The sequence below is a fragment of the Sminthopsis crassicaudata genome, chromosome 5 (genome assembly GCF_048593235.1).
Source record: "Sminthopsis crassicaudata isolate SCR6 chromosome 5, ASM4859323v1, whole genome shotgun sequence".
In the NCBI taxonomy this organism is placed as follows: Eukaryota; Metazoa; Chordata; class Mammalia; order Dasyuromorphia; family Dasyuridae; genus Sminthopsis; species Sminthopsis crassicaudata.
Window position 1 is genome coordinate 310,997,773 of NC_133621.1, and position 18,822 is coordinate 311,016,594.

At 56.4% G+C, this 18,822-nt stretch overlaps 1 protein-coding gene and 1 long non-coding RNA gene across 3 annotated transcripts in view; one reads left to right on the forward strand and one right to left on the reverse strand.

Moving 5' to 3' along the window:
* Positions 1 to 3,414: 3,414 nt before the first annotated feature.
* Positions 3,415 to 4,916, reverse strand: LOC141543216 (uncharacterized). Its single transcript, XR_012482385.1, has 2 exons — positions 4,343 to 4,916; positions 3,415 to 3,780 (listed from the first exon to the last, which is right to left on the reverse strand). It is a non-coding gene; the product is annotated as an uncharacterized LOC141543216 (long non-coding RNA).
* A 460-nt stretch (positions 4,917 to 5,376) lies between these two features.
* The window catches only part of CERK (ceramide kinase), a 45,568-nt gene continuing 32,122 nt past the window's right edge, over positions 5,377 to 18,822 (forward strand). The window contains exon 1 of one of the 2 annotated variants that reach the window (XM_074272073.1): positions 5,377 to 5,601. In XM_074272073.1, coding sequence (XP_074128174.1) covers positions 5,481 to 5,601 — 121 coding nt within the window. In that variant the 5' untranslated portion in view covers positions 5,377 to 5,480. The remainder of the gene's footprint in view (positions 5,602 to 18,822) is intronic. The other variant, XR_012482885.1, reaches the window with a different exon arrangement.

Here is an 18,822-nt window from a genome sequence, read left to right on the forward strand (position 1 = left end):
AGCCAGACTCGCAGACAGCTCCCATGTCCCCGGGACCCTCTTTTGTTCTCCCCTAGCTGAGCTTTATTTATTTTCAATCGTATTTTGTTTTTCCAAACACAAGCAAAGGTACTTTTCAACAGTCAGCAAAACCTTGTCTCCCTCCTCCCCCCGCCAAGACAGCAAGCAATCATGCAGGTTAAACGTGTGCAGTTCTTCTAAGCTTATTTCCATCTTATTCATGCTCCGCAAGAAAAATCCGATCAGAAGGAAAAAACCATGAGAAAGAAAAGAAAAACAAGCAACTAACCACTACAAAAAGGAGAAAATTCTAGGTTGTGAGCCGCACTCAGCCCCCCAGTGCTCTCCCTAGGGGTAGGTGGCTCTCTCCATCACAAGACCGTTGGAAATGGCCTGAATCATCTCGCTGCTGAGATGCCACGTCCATCAGAATTAATCGTCGTATAATATTGTTATTTCCGTGTTCAATGCTCTCCTGGTCCTGCTCGTTTCACTCCGCATCAGTGGATGTCAGTCTCTCCAGGCCTCTCTGTATTCACCCTGCTGGTCATTTCTTACAGAGCCATAGTATTCCATAACCTTCATATACCGTAACTTATTCGGCCATTCTCCCCCTGATGGGCGTCCACTCCATTTCCAATTTCTGGCCACTACAGAGGGCTGCCACAGACATTCGTGCACATGTTGACTCGCTCTTTAAGAGACCCAAAGAGGAGGCAGCTAGGTGGCGCAGTGGCTAGAGCACCAGTCTTGAATTCAGGAGGACCTGAGTTCAAATCTGGTCTCAGACACTTAACACTTCCTAGCTGTGTGACCCTGGGCAAGTCACTTAATCCCAGCCTCAAAAAAAAAAAAAAAAAAGAGACCCAAGAGAGTTTGCCCCACTTTGTACAGCTATTAATCACTCAGTCCAGTTTGGAGTCTGAGGGTCTGAGTTTAAATGCCTGAGTTTAAATGCCCGTCCTTGGGACAGATATCCTCAGGAGAGATGTGGACACCATGCTCCTCAGGGGCTCGGGGGAGCTGAAGGATTGGGAGAGGCGCGTGGGCCCTTTCTGGCTGCCCAGGACTCCTTTCTCTAAGTCAGGGACGTGCCGGGGGCAGTTGGACCCAGGTCACAGGAGCTGAGGCTTAAATGTTCACCGAGAGGTCATACAACTCAGAGATGGCAAGCAACTTGGCCAACCAGGGCTTGTTGTCCGTTCTGTGGCTGGCTCAGACTGAGGAAAGTAAGGGGATAACAGCAAAGATCCAGCTGTTCCTGTCTGCCCGCACACCTGGCCCTGGGCACTCAGCCTTTATGTTTTCAATATCAAACTTGCAGAAGAGGATTATGGGAGATGGAGATTGTTTTCTTTGGGCCCTCTGTAAACCTATACCTTTCTACTCCTCATGGAGAAACCTGGCCTTGACCTTGACCTCCCTGGAGCTCACATTTTGGGGGGTCCTAGGGTAAAGAAAATATGGGATGAAGCTGCCCCTCTCCTCAGAGACCAGGGAGTTTCCTGGCCATTCCCGGGCCATTCTCCCACACATATTGCTGTGACCCTAGTTTTGCCCAAGCCCAATGAATGCAAGGTTTCATGAACAGGCAGAGAAGTGGGAGCCTCCGGGCCAGCTCCCAGAACCCAGTTTAAGAGAGAAGCTGGAGCGCCATGGCCGGGGTGCCAGCACAGGAAGAAACAGGGCAGGAGGCAGTGCCTGTCATTTCCCTGACCTTCCAGCACCTGTTGCCCCACAGAACAGTTTCCTGCTCCTCTGGAGCAGTGGAGATCTTATCTCAGGTATTCTGAAGAGTGCATTGTGTTCTCTGGGAAGACCAAGTTCTGTGGCCACTCTCTTTGATCGAGAAGATTCTCAGCTCTTGGAGATGGCTTTTGGTGGGAAGGGGGCAGCACTGCAAGGAAGACCCCCAGGATCATACCCGGAGGCTCGAGATCCTGGACGCCCTTGTTGGGGACAGCCACGAGGTCCTCTGCCCCCATCGCAGATCCCCTCCATGCTAAGACCACACACACGGAGCAACAGTCCCACAAAGGCAAACGAGACCATTACTATTTGATGATAATTATGGAGCATTCACTGGGGGCGGGGGGTAACACAAGGGAGGGTATTTTATGGAGCAGATGGGCCCCTGTGAGATCAATGCAGACAGTCCCGTGGCGTCCGTTTATAGGACATAGCTACCCCAATTAGGAGAGTTTCAATGGTTGAGGGTGGTTGGATCTTTGCTTTTAAGGTGAGTCACGAGTCAGCCTTCAGTACTTCCCGTTTCTGTTTTCTTTGGTGTGGTTGCTGCCCCCTCAACCATTCTTGAGCTGCTGTGGCCCCAGAAAAGCCTCCCCATGGGGCCTTTGAGGACCAGCTCCCCTCCCCTTGGGCAGAGCCCGGCTGGCTCCCGTCTGGCCTTCTCTAATAGACTCCACTTAATGTTGGCCATCCCAAGTCCCTGCCTCAATTGGACGCTTTGAGGGTGGGAATTAGCCCCAGATCTCTGCAAGGGCCACCTCCTACAGACTGTTTTCTGAAGGCTATTGGAGTTCAAGGTAATCCTGTTTGTCACCAGCCCCAACCTTCTAGCTTTTGGGGGAGCTCTTGAGAACACTGAATCACCTCCATCAAAGGCAGCTCTCATGGGCCCTTAGGGGATCCCAGCCATCATCAATGCTGAGTTGGAGGCTTGATCAGCTACCTCTTCTGAGGCAGCGCCATATTCAGGGACCTTATATGGAAAAGAGAAAGGGAAAAAGAAGTGAGGGAGGGAAGAAGGAATGGAAGGAGACAAGGGACAAGGAGGAAAGGAGGCAAGGAAAGATGAATCCCTTGTGGCACATCATTAAATATTGATGCAGATAGTATGTCAGATAGTTCATACCCTCAGAGACCCCCAGTTCTAATGGGGAGGGAGGTGCTTCGACTGCCTGACAGATGACCCATCTGGGGAATCCTTCAGGCTCATGGGATACCCAGGGGTCTGGAGGGTGCAGCAGCAGGGCAGATGGGAAAGCCCATCCTTAGGGCAAGGGTAAGAGTGATTGTCATTGGTCAGTAACTGCTGGGCCCAGGCCCAAGTCTTAGAATAGAACTGGGGACAGTCAGTATGTCTAATAAAGAAAGTGGGTCAGAATTAAGGGTAGGGGCAAAGGAGAGGGCTACTGAACGGGCCTGGGGGAAGCTCCAGAGGCCATGGACAAGTGCAGAAAGTCCTAAATTTGGAACTGGAACACATAGGCTGGGCCTGCCTAGTGGTATTGCTTTGTATCAATGGTTCTCACACTTTGGGGGGCCTGAGCCCCCAAATCACTGAGCACCCCAGACTGTTTTATGTGGGTTTGTGCAAGAGGAATCATACTAGAAATTAAAATAGGTAAAATTGAAAAATATTCAGCGACAACAGTAATAAACTCACTCACGACGGGTCTAACATTTTAATACAAAATGACTTTTTCAGAATCCAAAAACAGTGAGCAATGGCATTATTTTTGCAGATCTCTAACTTCTGGCTAATAGAGGCCAGTGGATTCTCACAGCTGCATTTGCATTCAGCCTGTTGCATGATGTTGCTCGGGTTGAAGCACCGGAGAAAAATCTGGCCCGCACAGCTGTGGAGCCGACGAGGGAGGAGTAGTCTGATCGGGAAATGACATCTCGGTATCATGATGCAGTAAGCTTGTTCCTTCCGATGGGCATGGGAACTGGGGGGCTCCGGACCCTCGGGTAAGGCCGCCCCGTCCCTTCCACGGTCTGCGGCTGAGTCCCAGCGGACTCCGAGGCAGAATCCTAGGGGGCAGAATCCGAGATGTAAACAGTATTAGGGAAGATAAGAATCTTAGGAGTACTTATCTGCCTGCCACAGATAAGCTTCCCTCCCCGGGTTCCTGCCCTGTGAATGGGAGTGTCTCGGAGATCTTTGAGAGCAGACTGTTTTTCCCATTTCTGGGCCTGGCATCCCGGCCTTTTAGCTCGGCAGAGGTGTTGGGTCAGTATTCTGGGAAGGTACTTAAATGCTGAAGGCCATGGGTGGCCCGGGGGATACCGGGAGTTCCGGGGCCCAGGTTTCAAATCCTCCTCAGACACGTACTAGCTGTGAGCTCTGTCTGCCTCAGTTTCCTCCTCGGTGAAATGGGGATAACCTTGGCCTCTCCTCCCCCGGGGCTGTGGAGCGCTTAGGAGGAGACGCTAGTAAAGGGCTTGGCAGCTGGCCTGACTTTGATGCTTTTTGTTTTTGTATTACCTTCTTTTCCAAAAGCATTCCTTCCCTCCCTCCACCCAGAAGAGATCTTGGTAACAAAGAAAAGCACATAGAGGAAAAACCCTGAACCACCACAGGTGTGTGACACACCTGGAGGCAGAGGGGGCGGCACACCTGCGTCCTTCTCCTTTTACAGGCAGGGAAACTCAGGCCCACCCTCCTTTTTCCAGCGTCCCACCGGGAGTGCTGGCCCTTTGGGGGCTTCTCTCTATCCCAGGGCCCCAGAGGACAGAGGGCTCCCCCAAGGCCCCTGCTGGGTCTTGGTGCTCTCCCCAGCCTCGGTTGGAGAGCTCAGGCCTCATCGGGCCAGCTGGGGGTGAGCGGCCCGGCAGGGAAGGGGTGCAAGGGCCGGGAAAGGCCCGGGGGCCGGCCCTCCCTGTGTCTCGCTCAGCCATAGTGGGCTCTGTTTTCTGGGCCACACGGACGAGCCGGGCCGGCTGTGCCCGGGGCAGCCACGTCCGAGCCGGCCGGGAGCCGGAAGGCCCGAGTTCAAATCCAGCTGCACACTTCACCCTGCCGGCCTGCCCCCTTCCCTTCCAGAGGCGGAGCTGCACCCGCAGGCCCCGGGACTAGAACACAGTAGGAGCTTAATCCAGGTTTCCAAGCAGCGAAGGAGCAGCGTGGAGGAAGCTCCATGGAAACGGCTACCTCCTCGGCCCCTCACGGCCCCCCACCCCGGCATGGCCACGCCCCGAAGGCGTGCCCAAAGTGACGGCATTCGGCCGGGGCCCGCCTCTCGGAAGGCTCCCCAGGCCCCACTCCTTCACCTTCCAGGTTCCTCCGCCCCCCCCTCCCTCCGCCGGCTTTGTTACGCGTCGGCCCCGCCCACATCGGACTATTTTTGGAAAAGTCATTGTCTGCGCTCTGCCCGGCCCCTCCGGGACCCTCCGGCGTTCTTATTGGCTCATCCTGCCCCTCCTCCTACCCCGCCCCCAAGTTTAAGCTTTGGGTCTCAGCTCCGCCCCGCCTCTGCGGGAGTGTCCGGCCCTCTCATTGGCTGGAAACCCCGCACCCCCCTAAATTCGGGGGGGCGGTCTTGAATACGTGGTGACGCAAGCCCCCGCGCTTCCTCGGGGATCTCTGACGGCGGGGGGGGGGGGCGAACCGCTACCCGGAACCCCGCCCCCTCCCCGGCGCCGGCCGCGCGCGCGCGCGCCCCGGCCCGGCCCGTGAAGAGACCGAGAGGCGAGGGCCGGAGAGCGCGCGGGGCCGGGGCCGAGGGGCCGCCATGGAGGCCGAGCCGGGCCCGGCGCAGCTGTGGCTCAAGCAGCGCCGCTGCCTCCTCAACCTCGACCGCCCGCGGGGGCTGCTCGTCTGGGGGCCCGCCTCGGCCCCGACCCCGGGACCCGGTAAGTGCGCCTGCGCGAGGGGAGGGGGAGGGGAGGAGCCGGCCCCCCAGGGGCGATTCCTTCCTGACTCCGGGGGTCGCGACGGCCCGGGCTGCCCCCCTCCCGTGGCTGCCCCCGGGTCTTCGCTTCTCTAGCCAAAGTTTTCCCCTCTGTAAGCTGGGGCGTCCTCATCCGGCGGTCCCCCTCTGTGGTCCGGGCCGTGGGGGCCAGACGTAGTCTCAGTATTCTCTTCTGAGTAATGGTCTGGCGGGGGGGGGGGGGGGGACCCTTCCTCTCCCCGGAGGGGGCCGAGTCCGCGGAGGGGGCCCGAGTGAGCAAGGTCACCCGGGGCCGGCCCCAGGCTGTGCGCGGCCTCTTCTCCCCGGGGGGAAGGGGGGGTGCATTCGCCAGCATGATGAAGCACCTGCTGTGTGCACCAGCATTGACTAAGCGCCTGCTGCGTGCAGGCGGCCCACAGAGCTGAGACTCTGGCCAGGTTCAGCTTGTGCTGGGGCGGTCGGGACCTTGAGGCTGGGGGGGCCCGGGCCTTTCGATGGGGGCGGCAGCCCAGAACACCCCCTCCTGCCTCCTGGCCCTGGGGCTGTGGGTCACTTACAGCGCTTCTTCTCTTCTCCCCCAGACCCGAGGGGGAGGGGAGCGCCACCGTCTGTGTATTCACCGGCTGGGGACTGGGGGGGGGGGAGGGGCCTCGTCTGAGGGCCATGCGCCCCCTCCTCCCCATGCCCGGGGCTGCTGACACAAACACTGCCCCCCACTGACCGAGGCGGAGGGGCTCCTGCTCAGCTGCCCACACATGGGGGGCAGAGGGCGCCAGAAAGCAGAGCCCCCCACACCCCTCCACAGGGACAGAGGGCGCCAGAAAGCAGAGCCCCCCACACCCCTCCACAGGGACAGAGGGCGCCAGAAAGCAGAGCCCCCCACACCCCCCCCCCACAGGGACAGAGGGCGCCAGAAAGCAGAGCCCCCCCAAGGGCATGGGGGAGGGGGACTTCAGAAAGCAGAACACCCAACACCCCCCCAGGGGCATGGGCAGAGGGCGGCAGAAAGCAGACCCCCCCCAGGCCAGGGCTCCTCTTGGGGAGAGGACACTCTGGGCCAGCTGAGGGGCCACAGAGAAATGGGGGCCACGCCTTGGCCCCAGGCGGGTCTCCTCAGGCCCGGGAGGGGCTCCTGTTCTCAGAAACCCCCCAGCTTGGTGCTCGGCCCCCATGGGGTGCTCCTGGCTGAGTGCTCCCCGGCCTCCTCTCCCCCCGGCCTCCCTGGCCTTCAGCTCCAGCAGGGGACGGAAGGCTCCCAGCCCCCTCCATAAGTAGCTGTCACACTCTCAGAGAACTGAGCCCGGAGTAGCGGGCCACCCCCTGCTCCTGCCCGGCAGCTGTGCCCGGTGCCCGGGGCCAGCCTTGGAGTTTGGGGGCCGCCTCCAGGCCTCCTCCCCGCTGCACCGCTGTGTACCGGGGCCGGGCGGCCTGCGGCAGGTCTCGCATCTCTCTCGGCCTCGGTCATTCTGTCTGCAAAATGGGATAAAATGGGCCCTGCCTCCAGGGTGAGAAGGTGGTGCATGCGGAGCCCCTGCAGACCCGCGATGTCAGCCGGATTGAAGCCAGAGAGATGGAGCTGCAGGCTCCCCGTTCTCCATTTGATAGATGAGGGGAAAGAGGCTCAGTCCCGGCCGGAGGACCCAGATCTGCAGCCTTCTCCGCCCCCCCAGGCTTTTATTGGGCCGCGTCCGAGGCCCCGGGCAGACCCCGGCTTACTCTGGCTCTCCCTTCCCTCCCCCACCATCTCTGCCGGCCGTCCTGGCCCCCCTGCCGCTCCGGGATGTCTGCCGTGCCCTCCCCCTCCCCCGTCTGCCTCTGTACGTCTCTGCTCCTCCCCCCTCCCCCGACTTCTTTGCTGGAGCCTCCCCCCAGGTCACGGCCTCTAACCTCGGGGCTCCCCCAGGATCCTCCTCCTGCCCCACTTCTGGGTGACCTCCTGGGCCGACCTTTCCCTCTGCCCCGGGGAGGCAGCCCCTCCTGCCTGCCCCAGCCGATGCCCTTCGGCCTCCTCCTGCCCCTTGCCTTCCTCAAGGGCGCGCTGCTCGGTGAGTGCCAGTGTCGCCCCAGCCCCCCATGAGAGCCCCCGGTCAGTGCCCTTCTCGGCCTGGCCCCGCCGGCCAATCTCCGCCTGAATCGCCCCCTCCGAGGCTAGCGGGCACCTTGTGTCTCTGCAGCCCGTTTGGGGTTCTCCTGGCCGGGCAGCCCCGGCCTCCCGCGGCCCCTTTCACAGATGAGCAGCAGGGGCGAAGGCCTCGGCCAGGCTCTGGGGCCGGATTGACGGCCTCTCCCGTGGGCCGGCTCCCCCTGCCCCCGGGGCGTCTCGTCCGTCTGTGGGCCGGCTGTCTGCCCGCTGGGCGGAGGCCCTAGTGGGCAGGGGCGACTGAGACCTCCTCCCAGGCTCTTGGGGCCGGGCCCACGGGAGACCCTCAGGACCGTGTATGGCGCCCTGCTGGGGGGCTGATGCGGCACGGAGCCAGGTCGGGCCTGAGTCGGTTTAGGGTTTGGAAAGCCTTTTCCTGACTTGGGTGCCGGCGACCGTGGGACAGACATGGTCCCAAGCACTCCTGACACTGCTCCTCTGCGGGCGCAGACCCGGGCCTGCTTCTGGCCCCTGCCCGCCCCCCTCCCCGTGCCCAGGCGATAAGGACAGAGGCTCTTCTTGTCACTCATTCCTATTCTCTGAGCGCCCGGGGGTCTCCGTGGTGCAGGCCAGAGCCGTGTGCCCGCTGAGGCAGACGGGAGCGTCATCCATCTGAGTCGGGTCTGAGGAAGAACCTTCCGTGGGGGGGCAGATTTGGGCTGTGGAACTTGGTAGCGTGCTTGGGAGGGCTTCACGCAGGGGCATGTGGCAGGTCAGGGGTATCCCCCCGATTCAGAGCACAGCTCCATGGCCCCAGTAATGTGTTGGACTGGCTGCTCCATGTGCTCGGTGGGCCTGGCGTGGGGCCCTCAGAGCTGGCTCTTGGGGGCAGGAGTGTTGAGAAGGATTGGGCCTGACCCGCCGGGGTCCCTGAGAAGTGCCCGGATCGCCATTTCCCCCGTTCCTTTTATAGCCGTGGCTGCAGAGTTTTCCCAACCCCGGGCACCCTGCACTTGGCATTGGGAGAATCCAGTCTCTGTCACCAGCCGAGCAGGGCCCTGGGTCTCGGGCCTCCCGGATTTTGGCTGGCTCGTGCGCCTGGGTCACGAGCAGTGATCCCGAGGTCCGGTTCCATCTTGAACCGAACTGCTCCCGTTCATTCTTCATCCCCCTTCTTCAGGATGCCCTCTGTGGGTCTGGAGGGGCCGCCTCTGAGACTGGGGTGAGGAGGCTGATCCTCCACAGCTGTGCATCCCAAAGGCTTCTCTGGCGTTCCCCAGCAGTACTTTGTAAGCATTAGTTTTCCATGTGTTTGGAATTCTGGACAAGGTCACGACATCTTCTTCAAAAACTTTAGAGCAGGGGAGGGCCCCGCTTCTTGATGTGAGGCCGGCGGGGCGGATCTGGAGGCCGGAGTTAGGGAGTAACAGGGCTGCAGCCGGTGTCCTTCCCACCGAGCCTGAATCCTGAAGGCACAGAGAGCCCCGCACCCACCTGCCTCCTGGGTAGCAGCTCTGTGCCTCCCTCTTGGTGTGGATCGCTCAGAGAGCGTTAGAATCCTTCCCCTCAGGTCCCCTTCCGCTCAGTTCTGCACCCTTGGTGGGGAGACCGGCCCAGACTCAGCCCAGCTCGAAGGCTCTCCATGGTGTGACTCCTGCACGGGGGCCGGCACCCACAGTGTGCCTTCCCTCGCTGCTTTACCTGCCCCAGTGCCTTCCCCCTGGGAACTCTTAGAGTAACCCTAACCTCTTCTCCTGTTTCCTTTTTTTTTCTGAAGCAGTTGGGGTTAAGTGACTTGCCCAGAGTCACACAGCTAAGAAATGTTAAGTGTCCGAGTCACATTTAAACTTGGGTCCTCCTTACGGGAGGGCTGGTGCTCTATCCACTGCACCCCCTAGCTATCCCAGCTCTGTTTACTTTTTGCTCATTCTTATTTGTCAAATTATCTTTGCCTCCAGATCTGTTTGCTTTCTCTCTGCCACTTGATGGAGATTTCTTTAAAAGCCTTTATTATGTGATGAGCTTGAGATACAAAGATTTAAAAAAGAACGACCTTCTAGGTATGTCAAGTGTAATGGGGGAAAGATGGGTTCCTAGCAGACAAATCTGCAGGACGTGGGGTGAAGGCAAGAGCCAGGCCCGGGCCGAGACTCGTGGAGGGAGGCGAGCCCTGAGAGGCTCGCGTGGAGAACGGTCTCTGCTTGAAGACTTGGAAGAGCTGGGGGTGCCCTCCGTGCATGGGGCACAGCCAGGACAAAAGCCCCAAGGGAGAAGGGCCGTACTTGAGGAAGCCGGTCCAGCCAAATGGCAGGAACAGAGGAGTTATAGACACGGCTCTTCTGTGGCTGTCCCCTATGGCGGCCGCAGCCATTTGGGAGTTGTGGCCGGCCGATTGGGCTTAATGGAGCCGTGTCAGCCGTAATGGAAGTCCCTAATGCTGAGCCGTTGGATATTTGTGGGCGCATAAATGGCCGGGCCGTGCTATCGCTCGTGACCTGGGGCATTCTTGAACAAAAACCCAGCATGCTGTTGAAAGGCTCTGTCTGCCTCTGTGTATCCTTCAAACAAGTTTCAACAGTTAGCCACGTATTTAGTGAGCCCCAGTGCGTACTTTTAACGTAACTCTCAAAGCAGTTCTCTTCTCGGGAGTTCTTTACGGAGTACAGGACCAAACTGCTCCTCACTGGTCTCCCCTTTCTCCGGTCCATCTTCCCCACAGCCACCAGACTAATTCCTCCTGCTCAGGGCTGGGAGGACCTTGGGAGCTGGCCGACATTATTCGGCACCTGGTTGGAAGACCTGCGGCAAGACCGGGAAGCCTGTTCTGCCGGATTGGGAGGGAGGCTTTCCTTCACAGCAAACTCACGTTGGCCACTTTGCATGATACTGCATATTTACAGAAGCCTTTAGGATTTACAAACAACATCGGAGAGACGGAACGCATGTATTTTACGGCTAATGATGCCGAGGTACCAATCAAGTAAATGACATGGCCAGAGAAGGGGAGAGCTTCCGTCTGACCCTCCCGACGACGTCCCGCCATTGGTTCCCCGACAGAAATTTGGTTCCTTGCTCCCCTGGCACTCTGTCAGGGATATGGGCTGACTCCCGTGTGGCTCGGCAGGGGCTTGGCTGAAAGGCCAGGTGATGGGACCAAAGGCAGGCTTAGGAAAGGTACTTTCTGGGTGAGGAATAATTAATTACTTCTGATCCACATCACAGTCAGCATTTAGCAGATAGCCTGCCAGCCTCCCATACTTGGGCAATTCCCCTACCCTGTTTGCCTTTACTAACTGGAGGAGGAAATGGTCAACCGTTCCAGTATCTTTTCTGGGGCAGCTCTGCTGATGGCATTGGGACGCTCTGGCCCGGCGGGCCACCAAGAGTCAGAGATGAGTGAGCAAAGAGCAACACAGCACCCTGAGCTGTGCTGACTTCTGGGGAAGGCTCCCCAGCCCCCGGGCTAGCTCTGTGCTGGAAATGGAAACCATCAGACTGGTTTCTCCACTGCTTGATATGAGAGGGAGAGAGGGGGCCCTTTATTTCCTTTCCCAGTGAGGGAGCAATTTCTAGAAATGGGAAGACTGGGTGTTGATTCTTGACAGCCCATGAATGCCCTCTCAGTGTTGTGCCTCCAGCATCCTGGTCTGGAAATTGTAGGTTGCAAACAAAGGGCCTAAGATCTCCCGGGGCTCTCCTGACTCAGTCTCGGGGCTCCCAGGGTACTCCGTGGGAGCCGGGTCAGGTGGGATGAGCTCACCTGACAGCCACACATCCCCCCTCAGAGGTGGGAAAGCTCTCGGCCTGACTTTTGCCTAGCAGGGGGATGAAGTTTTCCTGGAGACCGGTGGTTCTGACAAGGCTCCCAAGCCTGGGGTGGTTCCCTTTGACCTCTAAGATCAGCAAGCAAACACTTCTTGTGAGACTTCTCAGCAGGGAGCCGAGGTGTGCCAAGGCACATTGCCCTCTGGGGCACAGGTGGCAAACACCCCCATCCTTCTGTGACCTGACCCGGCCCGGCCCCAGCTGCCGGCGGCTAACAGTTTCCTCATGGGATTGAGCTGTGTTCCTCAGAAGATGCTCCCAGAGGTTTGACGTGGTTTTGTCTGGTTGTACTTCAGCCATAGCAGTCACTTTGGACGTCATCGCGTCTCTGTGGAGCCGGACTTTCAGGGGATACAAACAGCAGAGCCAAGACCATCTGAAAGTCGGGTCAGACAGGAAACCGTCAGATTGCCAGAGTCAAGGATTTGTGCAAGGACAAGTGCTGAGCCAGTGATTGTGAGTGAAATAGAGACGAAACTTTCCCAAATAGCTGCTGAGTTATTAGGACAGAAATCATCGTTTTTTAACTCTTGCATAAACAGAACTCTAGGGTTTCTTTTAGCCTAGAACGCTGGGCAGGACTTCCCGAGCTTCCAAGGGGACTTGGAGCACAGCCCCCTCCCGATCTGGCTCTCCTATTTCCCTGGCGCTCCAACCACTTTGTGGCCCATTGTGAGTGTAAGAGATTTTATTGTTCTGGCGTTTGGCACTCTGCCTTCCCATGAGCCTTTCCCAAATTGTCCTCTTCCTCCTCACCCCCCTCTCTCCTCTGCGGATCACTTTCTCTTCCTTTGGAATTCAGCTCCTCATCACCTATGACCCTCTAACAAGCTGGAGGGTGGGAAGAGCCCCCCACTGGGCACATTATAACTTAAAGACAGTCTGTTAGTCTGGGGAAACCTACATAAAATAACACCCTCAGGATTACAGAGGGTGCCAGTTTTAGTGAAATGCAGTGATTAACATATTTCTTTAAAAACAGTTCTGGGATGACAGGTTAAAAGAAAGGAGCCAAGAGTTGTAGGGAAATATTTTGGAGGTGATTCAGGGGCCCCTGAAAGAAGGATGGCATTTGGAAGGGGAAGCCATCAGGAGACTTTGGCTAAGGAGGAACTCTGGTCTAATCTCCGACTTCCTTGTTTCACAGATAAGGAGACTGAGTCTGGGCAGACAGTTTCCAGAGGTCCCATGACCTGCTTCCTCAGCCCTCCTCAGTGTCTCTCTCTCTCTCTCTCTCTCTCTCTCTCTCTCTCTCTCTCTCTCTCTCTCTCTCTCTCTCTCTCTCTCTCTCTCACACACACACACACACACACACACACACACACACGTTCTTGGCCATCCCTGGCAATGTTCAGGGATGCATGTTCAGGGATAGAACCCCCTTGTCCAGCCACAGCTTGTTGGATCCATCCTCTTCTTCACCAGGCCTTTTTCTTCCACACTGTGACCTCAGATCTCTCCCAGGCCACCCCCTGAACACTGATCCCGCTCCCCCCCATCTTGGCCTTTTGGTGAATCAGTTCCCCTTGGCACTGCGGTCTCTTCCTGAGCCATTAGCCTCCTTCTCAGTGTGCCAGCTGCGCCCATCCAAGGCTCAGGAGCCAAGCTTGGGGTGGCTCCCGCTGCCTGTGCTCCCTGCACGTGTGCTGCTGAGTCAAGATCCCACGAGTGTTCTGGCAGGGTCCACTTCACATGGATGTTGCACGGCCTCCTGGGCCCTCTGGCAATCCCACCAGCTCCCTCTTCCACTCTCAGTGAGAATGGTTCCTCCTGCTTTGTAGAACAAATGGAGACCAGGAGCTCCCTCATCTCGCATTCTTGAGTGTCTTCTGCTCCTCTCTTCTCCTGTTTGTGGTGGCTGACGGGTCTCCTCCAGCAGACTGGCCTTCCTCCTCCGTCCCTGACCGTCACTCCTTCCCTCCTGTCTGCAGACGACCTCCCCTCCCTCCACAAAATCCTCACTTGGCCCTTTCCTCCTGCTGACTCTCATCCCATTTCTCCTCTGTCCTTCATCACCCATGTTTTCTCTCCTCTCCCTCTGTGTCCTCCCTCTAAAGTGCTTCATCAGCTCTCCTAGATTTAACCGCTGTGTGCTAATGATCTCAGATCCTTTCATCTCCAGCTGGACGTTCCCTAGCTAGCTTACGCTCGCCACATCCCTAACAGACCTGCTTTCTCCGGGGGCCCTTTCTGCCTCCCCCAAGCTCCCCGACCTCAGGGTCACCCACCCTGGTGCAGCAGCTCCAGCTGCCTCCCTGCCTCAGTCCCCCCGTCTGTAAACTCCAGGGGCTCCTCATTACTCTAGAATGGCATGGAGGCTCCTGTTTAGCTTCTAAAGCCCTTCCTGAGCCAGGCCCTCCCGCTCCCCACTGCCTTCTCTGACTTGGTCCCTCCTGCTTGGCTCTCCTCTCAACCTTCTCTCTGGATCAGTCGTTTTCCCGGAGGCCTTTCCCAGTTCTCCCTAAGCTCAGTGGCTTCCGGTGGGAATCCAGCCCCTTCATCTGGTATATTGCCTCTATATGTAGAGTAGCTTGTCTGTTGTGCCCTCCAGGAGGGCTGGGGTGGCCTGGCACTTAGTAGGTACTTATGGAGGGCTGAGTGATCCTTCTTTCTCTTCGGCTGCTCCGATCTTTCTCTTTCGGGGCACCTCCACCCCAGTGACACGTCTTGAAGTCATTGCTGACCCCCTGCCTTTCCCCCACGGTCTTTCTCCTCACACTTTCCCAGAACTGGACGCTGACCTCATTTTTGAGAACCCAGGGTCACCTCCGGTGAGTGAGGAGATCATTTTAGCATTTAAAAAACTATTTTCCAGCTATGTTTGCAGCAGCGGGAGAGACGTGTTTTGTTTTCGTTAATCAGTCTTGGGGCCTGTGGGCCATTTCCTACCTGGGCTACGCCACAGGAAGTCACGGGGCCTGGGCTTTCTTGAGTCCCGGATGCCTGGGAGTCGCTCCCTCTCTTTTCTGTCCACATTTGTAGAAATACAATCCTAGTTCTTTGGGCTTCGTTGTCAGTTTTACAATAAATTCTGTGTCAAACAGCGGCTGTTTTTCATTTTTTACCTTTTGGGAACCAGAAATCCACGATTGTGTGGCTGCTGGACTTCACAGAAAATTAAATATGTTTGTATGTCCTTCGTTTGCATGTCTAGCAGGGCCAGGAGAGCACTTTGGGAGTATCTCTGGAGGTGCCAGCTTGGCAAGGTTGTGGGCGAGCTAAAACGGTCTGCTCTTCCAGGGTGGCAGGCTCCAGATAATAATAACCCTGCCTTCACTGAAACCTCTTCTGGTTAGAAGGGGGACCAAGGTGCTCTTTAAACCTGTTTTTGGCAGGGCCAGCGGCAGAATGCGGCTGGCGGCTGGGCAGAGTAGTGACTGGGGACAAGGGGGGGGGGGGGGCGGTTTCCTAAGTCTGAAAACAAAGAGGTAGCATTAGCACCGGCCAGCCTTCAAAATGACTGAAACGGGCCCATTTTGGAGAAGGGACGTCCTAGCCATTTTGTCATGAGCCATGTTGGTTTTGTAATCAGCTTTCCTGTGTGGTAAGTTGGCAGTGACGTTACAGGCAGCACTGAAGAACTGGGAGGACCTGGGGGCCTGGGGTCCGTCAGAGCAGAGACGCACAGGCCAGGATGCTAGGGGTGAGCGGGGGTGGGGGAGAGCACCGAGGAGCCAGACTAGATCAGGGGACGCTTGGTTGGCAGCACAGGAGCAGCTATAAAGGCAGGAGCGAGCAGCCACCAAATGATGGTAAGGATGGGATGCTGGCATTGCTTTAGCGCTTTGTAGACAGTATCTCCCAGCAGCTCTTGGGCAGGGGCTATCCTATTCCCTTTTACAGCTGAGGGAAATGAGGCACGTGGCCACATAGTCAGGGAGCACCTAAAGTTATCTTTGAGCTCAGTCTTCTCTGCCTCCAAGCCCCGGCTGTACCCACGGAGCCACCTGGGAGAACGTGACGTGGCAGTTCTCTGCACCGTGGCATCCCAGCAGGACTGACTTGGAGGCTTTTAAAGAAAGGCGGTTGAAAAAAACGGTTGCTGTCAACCTTGAGCTAGCCCAGATGTGTATTAAGCACATGGGATACGCCAGGCGCAGCACTAAGCAAAGCAAACACCAAAACAAGCAAAAAGCGGCAGAGCCCCTGCCCTCCAGCGGCCGGGGAGCTGGCTGTGAAGGGCCCTAGAAGCGGCCACAAAAGGCAATTCCCAAAACTTCTGGCCCTGGAAGATTGGATGATGTCATTTGTCTGAGTCCTGGGAAAAGCTGCGGATTACTCAGACTTTGCATATGTGGACTCAGCTTGGTTGGGAGAGGAGCCCCGAGTTAGCCTTAGAGAGAGCGGGACTTGAGAAAACCTGCCTGACTGGGTTGGCCCAAACGGCTTGGGCCAATGGCAAGTAGCAGCCTGAAGCCAGAGGCTGTTACTACCCCTCTCAGAGATTAAAGAGTCTGGGCCCCTGCCATGCTTTGGGCTTGCTCCTTATCTCCCGGATGTACAGGCCCCTACCTTCCTGGGCCTGAGGGGAGGCCATGGCCCCTTCTGGAGAGAGTGATTTGGGTCCCCTTGGACCTCCTCTGCCTTTCTGGGGTGCTCATTGTGGAGTCTGCGGCTCCTCGTCCCCTTCCCCAGAAGCCTCGTCAGGGATCAGAGCTGGCCACCTGCACAGCCGTGTCTGCTCAGCCTGGCCCGCTTCGTTGGCCAGTACAAGGCCGTGACTCCAATTTTAGGGGTCTTCCTGCTTCCCTCTTCTTCCTTGGCTCTGCATCGGTTCAGAGAAGTCTTCCCAGGCTTCTCCTGATTCCTTCTGCTGGTCATGTCTTTGGAGACTCTGCCTCTATTTTCCTTCCAGTCACATTCCATGGAATCTTTGTCTTTTCTGCTTAGACTTTATTCTGACCATCATAGTATCTGAAACAAACATTTCCACATCCAGAAACAGGGAAAGAGGAAAAATAGAACTAGGAAGAGGAGATCCTACAAGTAACTGGGAAACTCCTCCATTCTTTGAGTAAAATACATTCAGCCTATACCTGTCAGAGTTGTCTTAACTTTTCCACATTATACATTTTCCCCGGAAGGCATTCGGTCCTTTGCTTCTTCCTGCCATAGAATGTGCCTCTGGCTCTGTTTGGGTGTCTGGTGCTCTGGGGGGGGATGTGGCCAGCGCCGGGATCTTGGCGACCAAGATCCGAAATCTTAGGCACTTTGGGGCAGCCGTTCCCAATTGTGTCCCAGAGTTGTTGAAATAATCTATGGGTCTACTGGCGGCCACGTTGATCATTTTGACCCCTGTGTTCTCTTTACCTGTTTGCAGGGTGAGAGTGAGAGCCTCAGGGCAGGTAGAACCCGCATGGGGAGAGCAATCACGTGATTGTTGATGATCCTTTTGGAAAACATTTGTCCCTGTCCTTGGGGAATGCCTTGGATACCAGACCTTTATTGGAGAAGATTTGAGGGGAAGATTTTTTCCCTTTCTACATGCTAAGTTTAGGTTGTGATTCAGATGGAAAAGTACCTAAGCTCATGAGCCCCAAGTACTGTGGCAGACCATTTGCAAAGGGATTCTAGGGTCATTTCCTTTTTTTTTCCCCTTATTTTTCATACACATTACTTTATGAATCATGTTGGGAGAGAAAAATCGGAGCAAAAGGGAAAAACCGTGAGAGAAAAACAGAAAAAAAAAGTGAACATAGCCTGTGCTAATTTACATTTGGTCTTTTTCTGGCCGCAGATGGCGTTTTCTGTCCAAAGGCCATTGGAACTGCCTTAGATCACTGAACCGCTGGAAGAACCAAGTCTTTCATAGCAGATTGGTTCTGCCAATTCATAACTTCAGCCACCTAGCTTCCTGCATCTCTTCCAGCATTGATTGTTCCCAAATTAGGTCATCTTGGCCCTTAAGCTGGGCAGGAAGTGAAACCTCAGGCTTCTCTTTTTTTTTTGCATTTCTCCTACAATCTTGTACTGATTCAGAGTTTTCAGTCATGTGTAATTCTTCTTTTGAGAATTGTTTGTTCCTATCCTTTGACCTTTTGGAGGGGTGTGTGTGTGACAGAGATTTGTTTGTCTCCAGTTGTCAGGGGACAGAACTGAGAATCAGAGAGGTCATCTAACTTGCCCACCACCACCTCACCAGAAGCCCGATTCAGAGCCAGGCCCCTCTGGGCCCTGTGGGCCATGCTCCTCACTCAGTTATCCTAAAATCTCTCCTTAGAGTAAGGGGCAGAGTGAACACAGAGAAGTCCTTCGCATCCGGGGAGAAGCACTATGCTCTCCTACATTCCTCCGGCTTTCCTCTAGCTCTTTGTCTGCCTCAGACCCAAGTTCCTTTCCTCTCCTAGCCTGGGGCAAAAGTTGTCAGGTTCTGAGGAAATAGATTCATGGAACTGAAAATCTCTGGTGTTCTGAGGGTTTGATGCTTGTGGGAAGAACCTTCTTGTCAGCAGTGGAAACAAGATGAGTCAGCGCCCTCCTTCGGGTTGTCTGCCTCTGCCCTTGGTGGCGACCCCAGGGAGAAGAGCCGAGGGGCCCCAGAGGAGGGCCTGTGAGCCATAGAGGAAGTGCAGCTTCTGGGCCCACCGAGCACTAGGGCATGGAAGGCCAGGGCATTCGCCACGCTCTTTGGGGAAGGGATCCAAAGGTTCTGGGAGCATGTGCCTGGGATCCTTTGACCAGGGATCCTCTATCTGCTGTTCCCAAAGCTCCTGGGAAGGATCGGGAGGCCCCTGCAGCTGGGTCCCTGGGCCTTTGTCTTGACTGTCGAAATCCCAGAGGAGCTCAGGGATGGCCTCTTGGGGGTGTTGTAGCAAGGTGGGCCAGACTGGGGGACTTTCATTTCCATGGGTTTGGGATTTTTAGATGACTGAGTGGGACTTTAAAGGGAGGAGTTAATAATAAAGGGTGATCAGACTTGGCCAGTGAATGGGCTAGGGGAGGTTTTGCACTTCTGATTTTCCATAGGCAGGAGTCTGACTGGGAGTTAGAGTCCTTCCCAGCCCGGCCCTGTCCTGCCACTCCATCTCCCTCTCCCAGCCTGCCCTCCAGGACTGCAGTCTCCCAGCCTCCACTTTTCTTCTCCACAGCCTATTTCCGTTCCTTTTCATTGGCTGTCTCTCATCTCTTTCACTCTGGGAGCAAGGTGGTGTCCGTATTGAGAAACAGGTTTTGAGTGTGATTCATTGTAATAAGAAACTGCGCTCAGGACCTGCCGCCGTGGAAAGGCCTCAGAACTTGTTCTTTTTCCATCTCCTCCAAAAGCTCCATCTTCCCTCC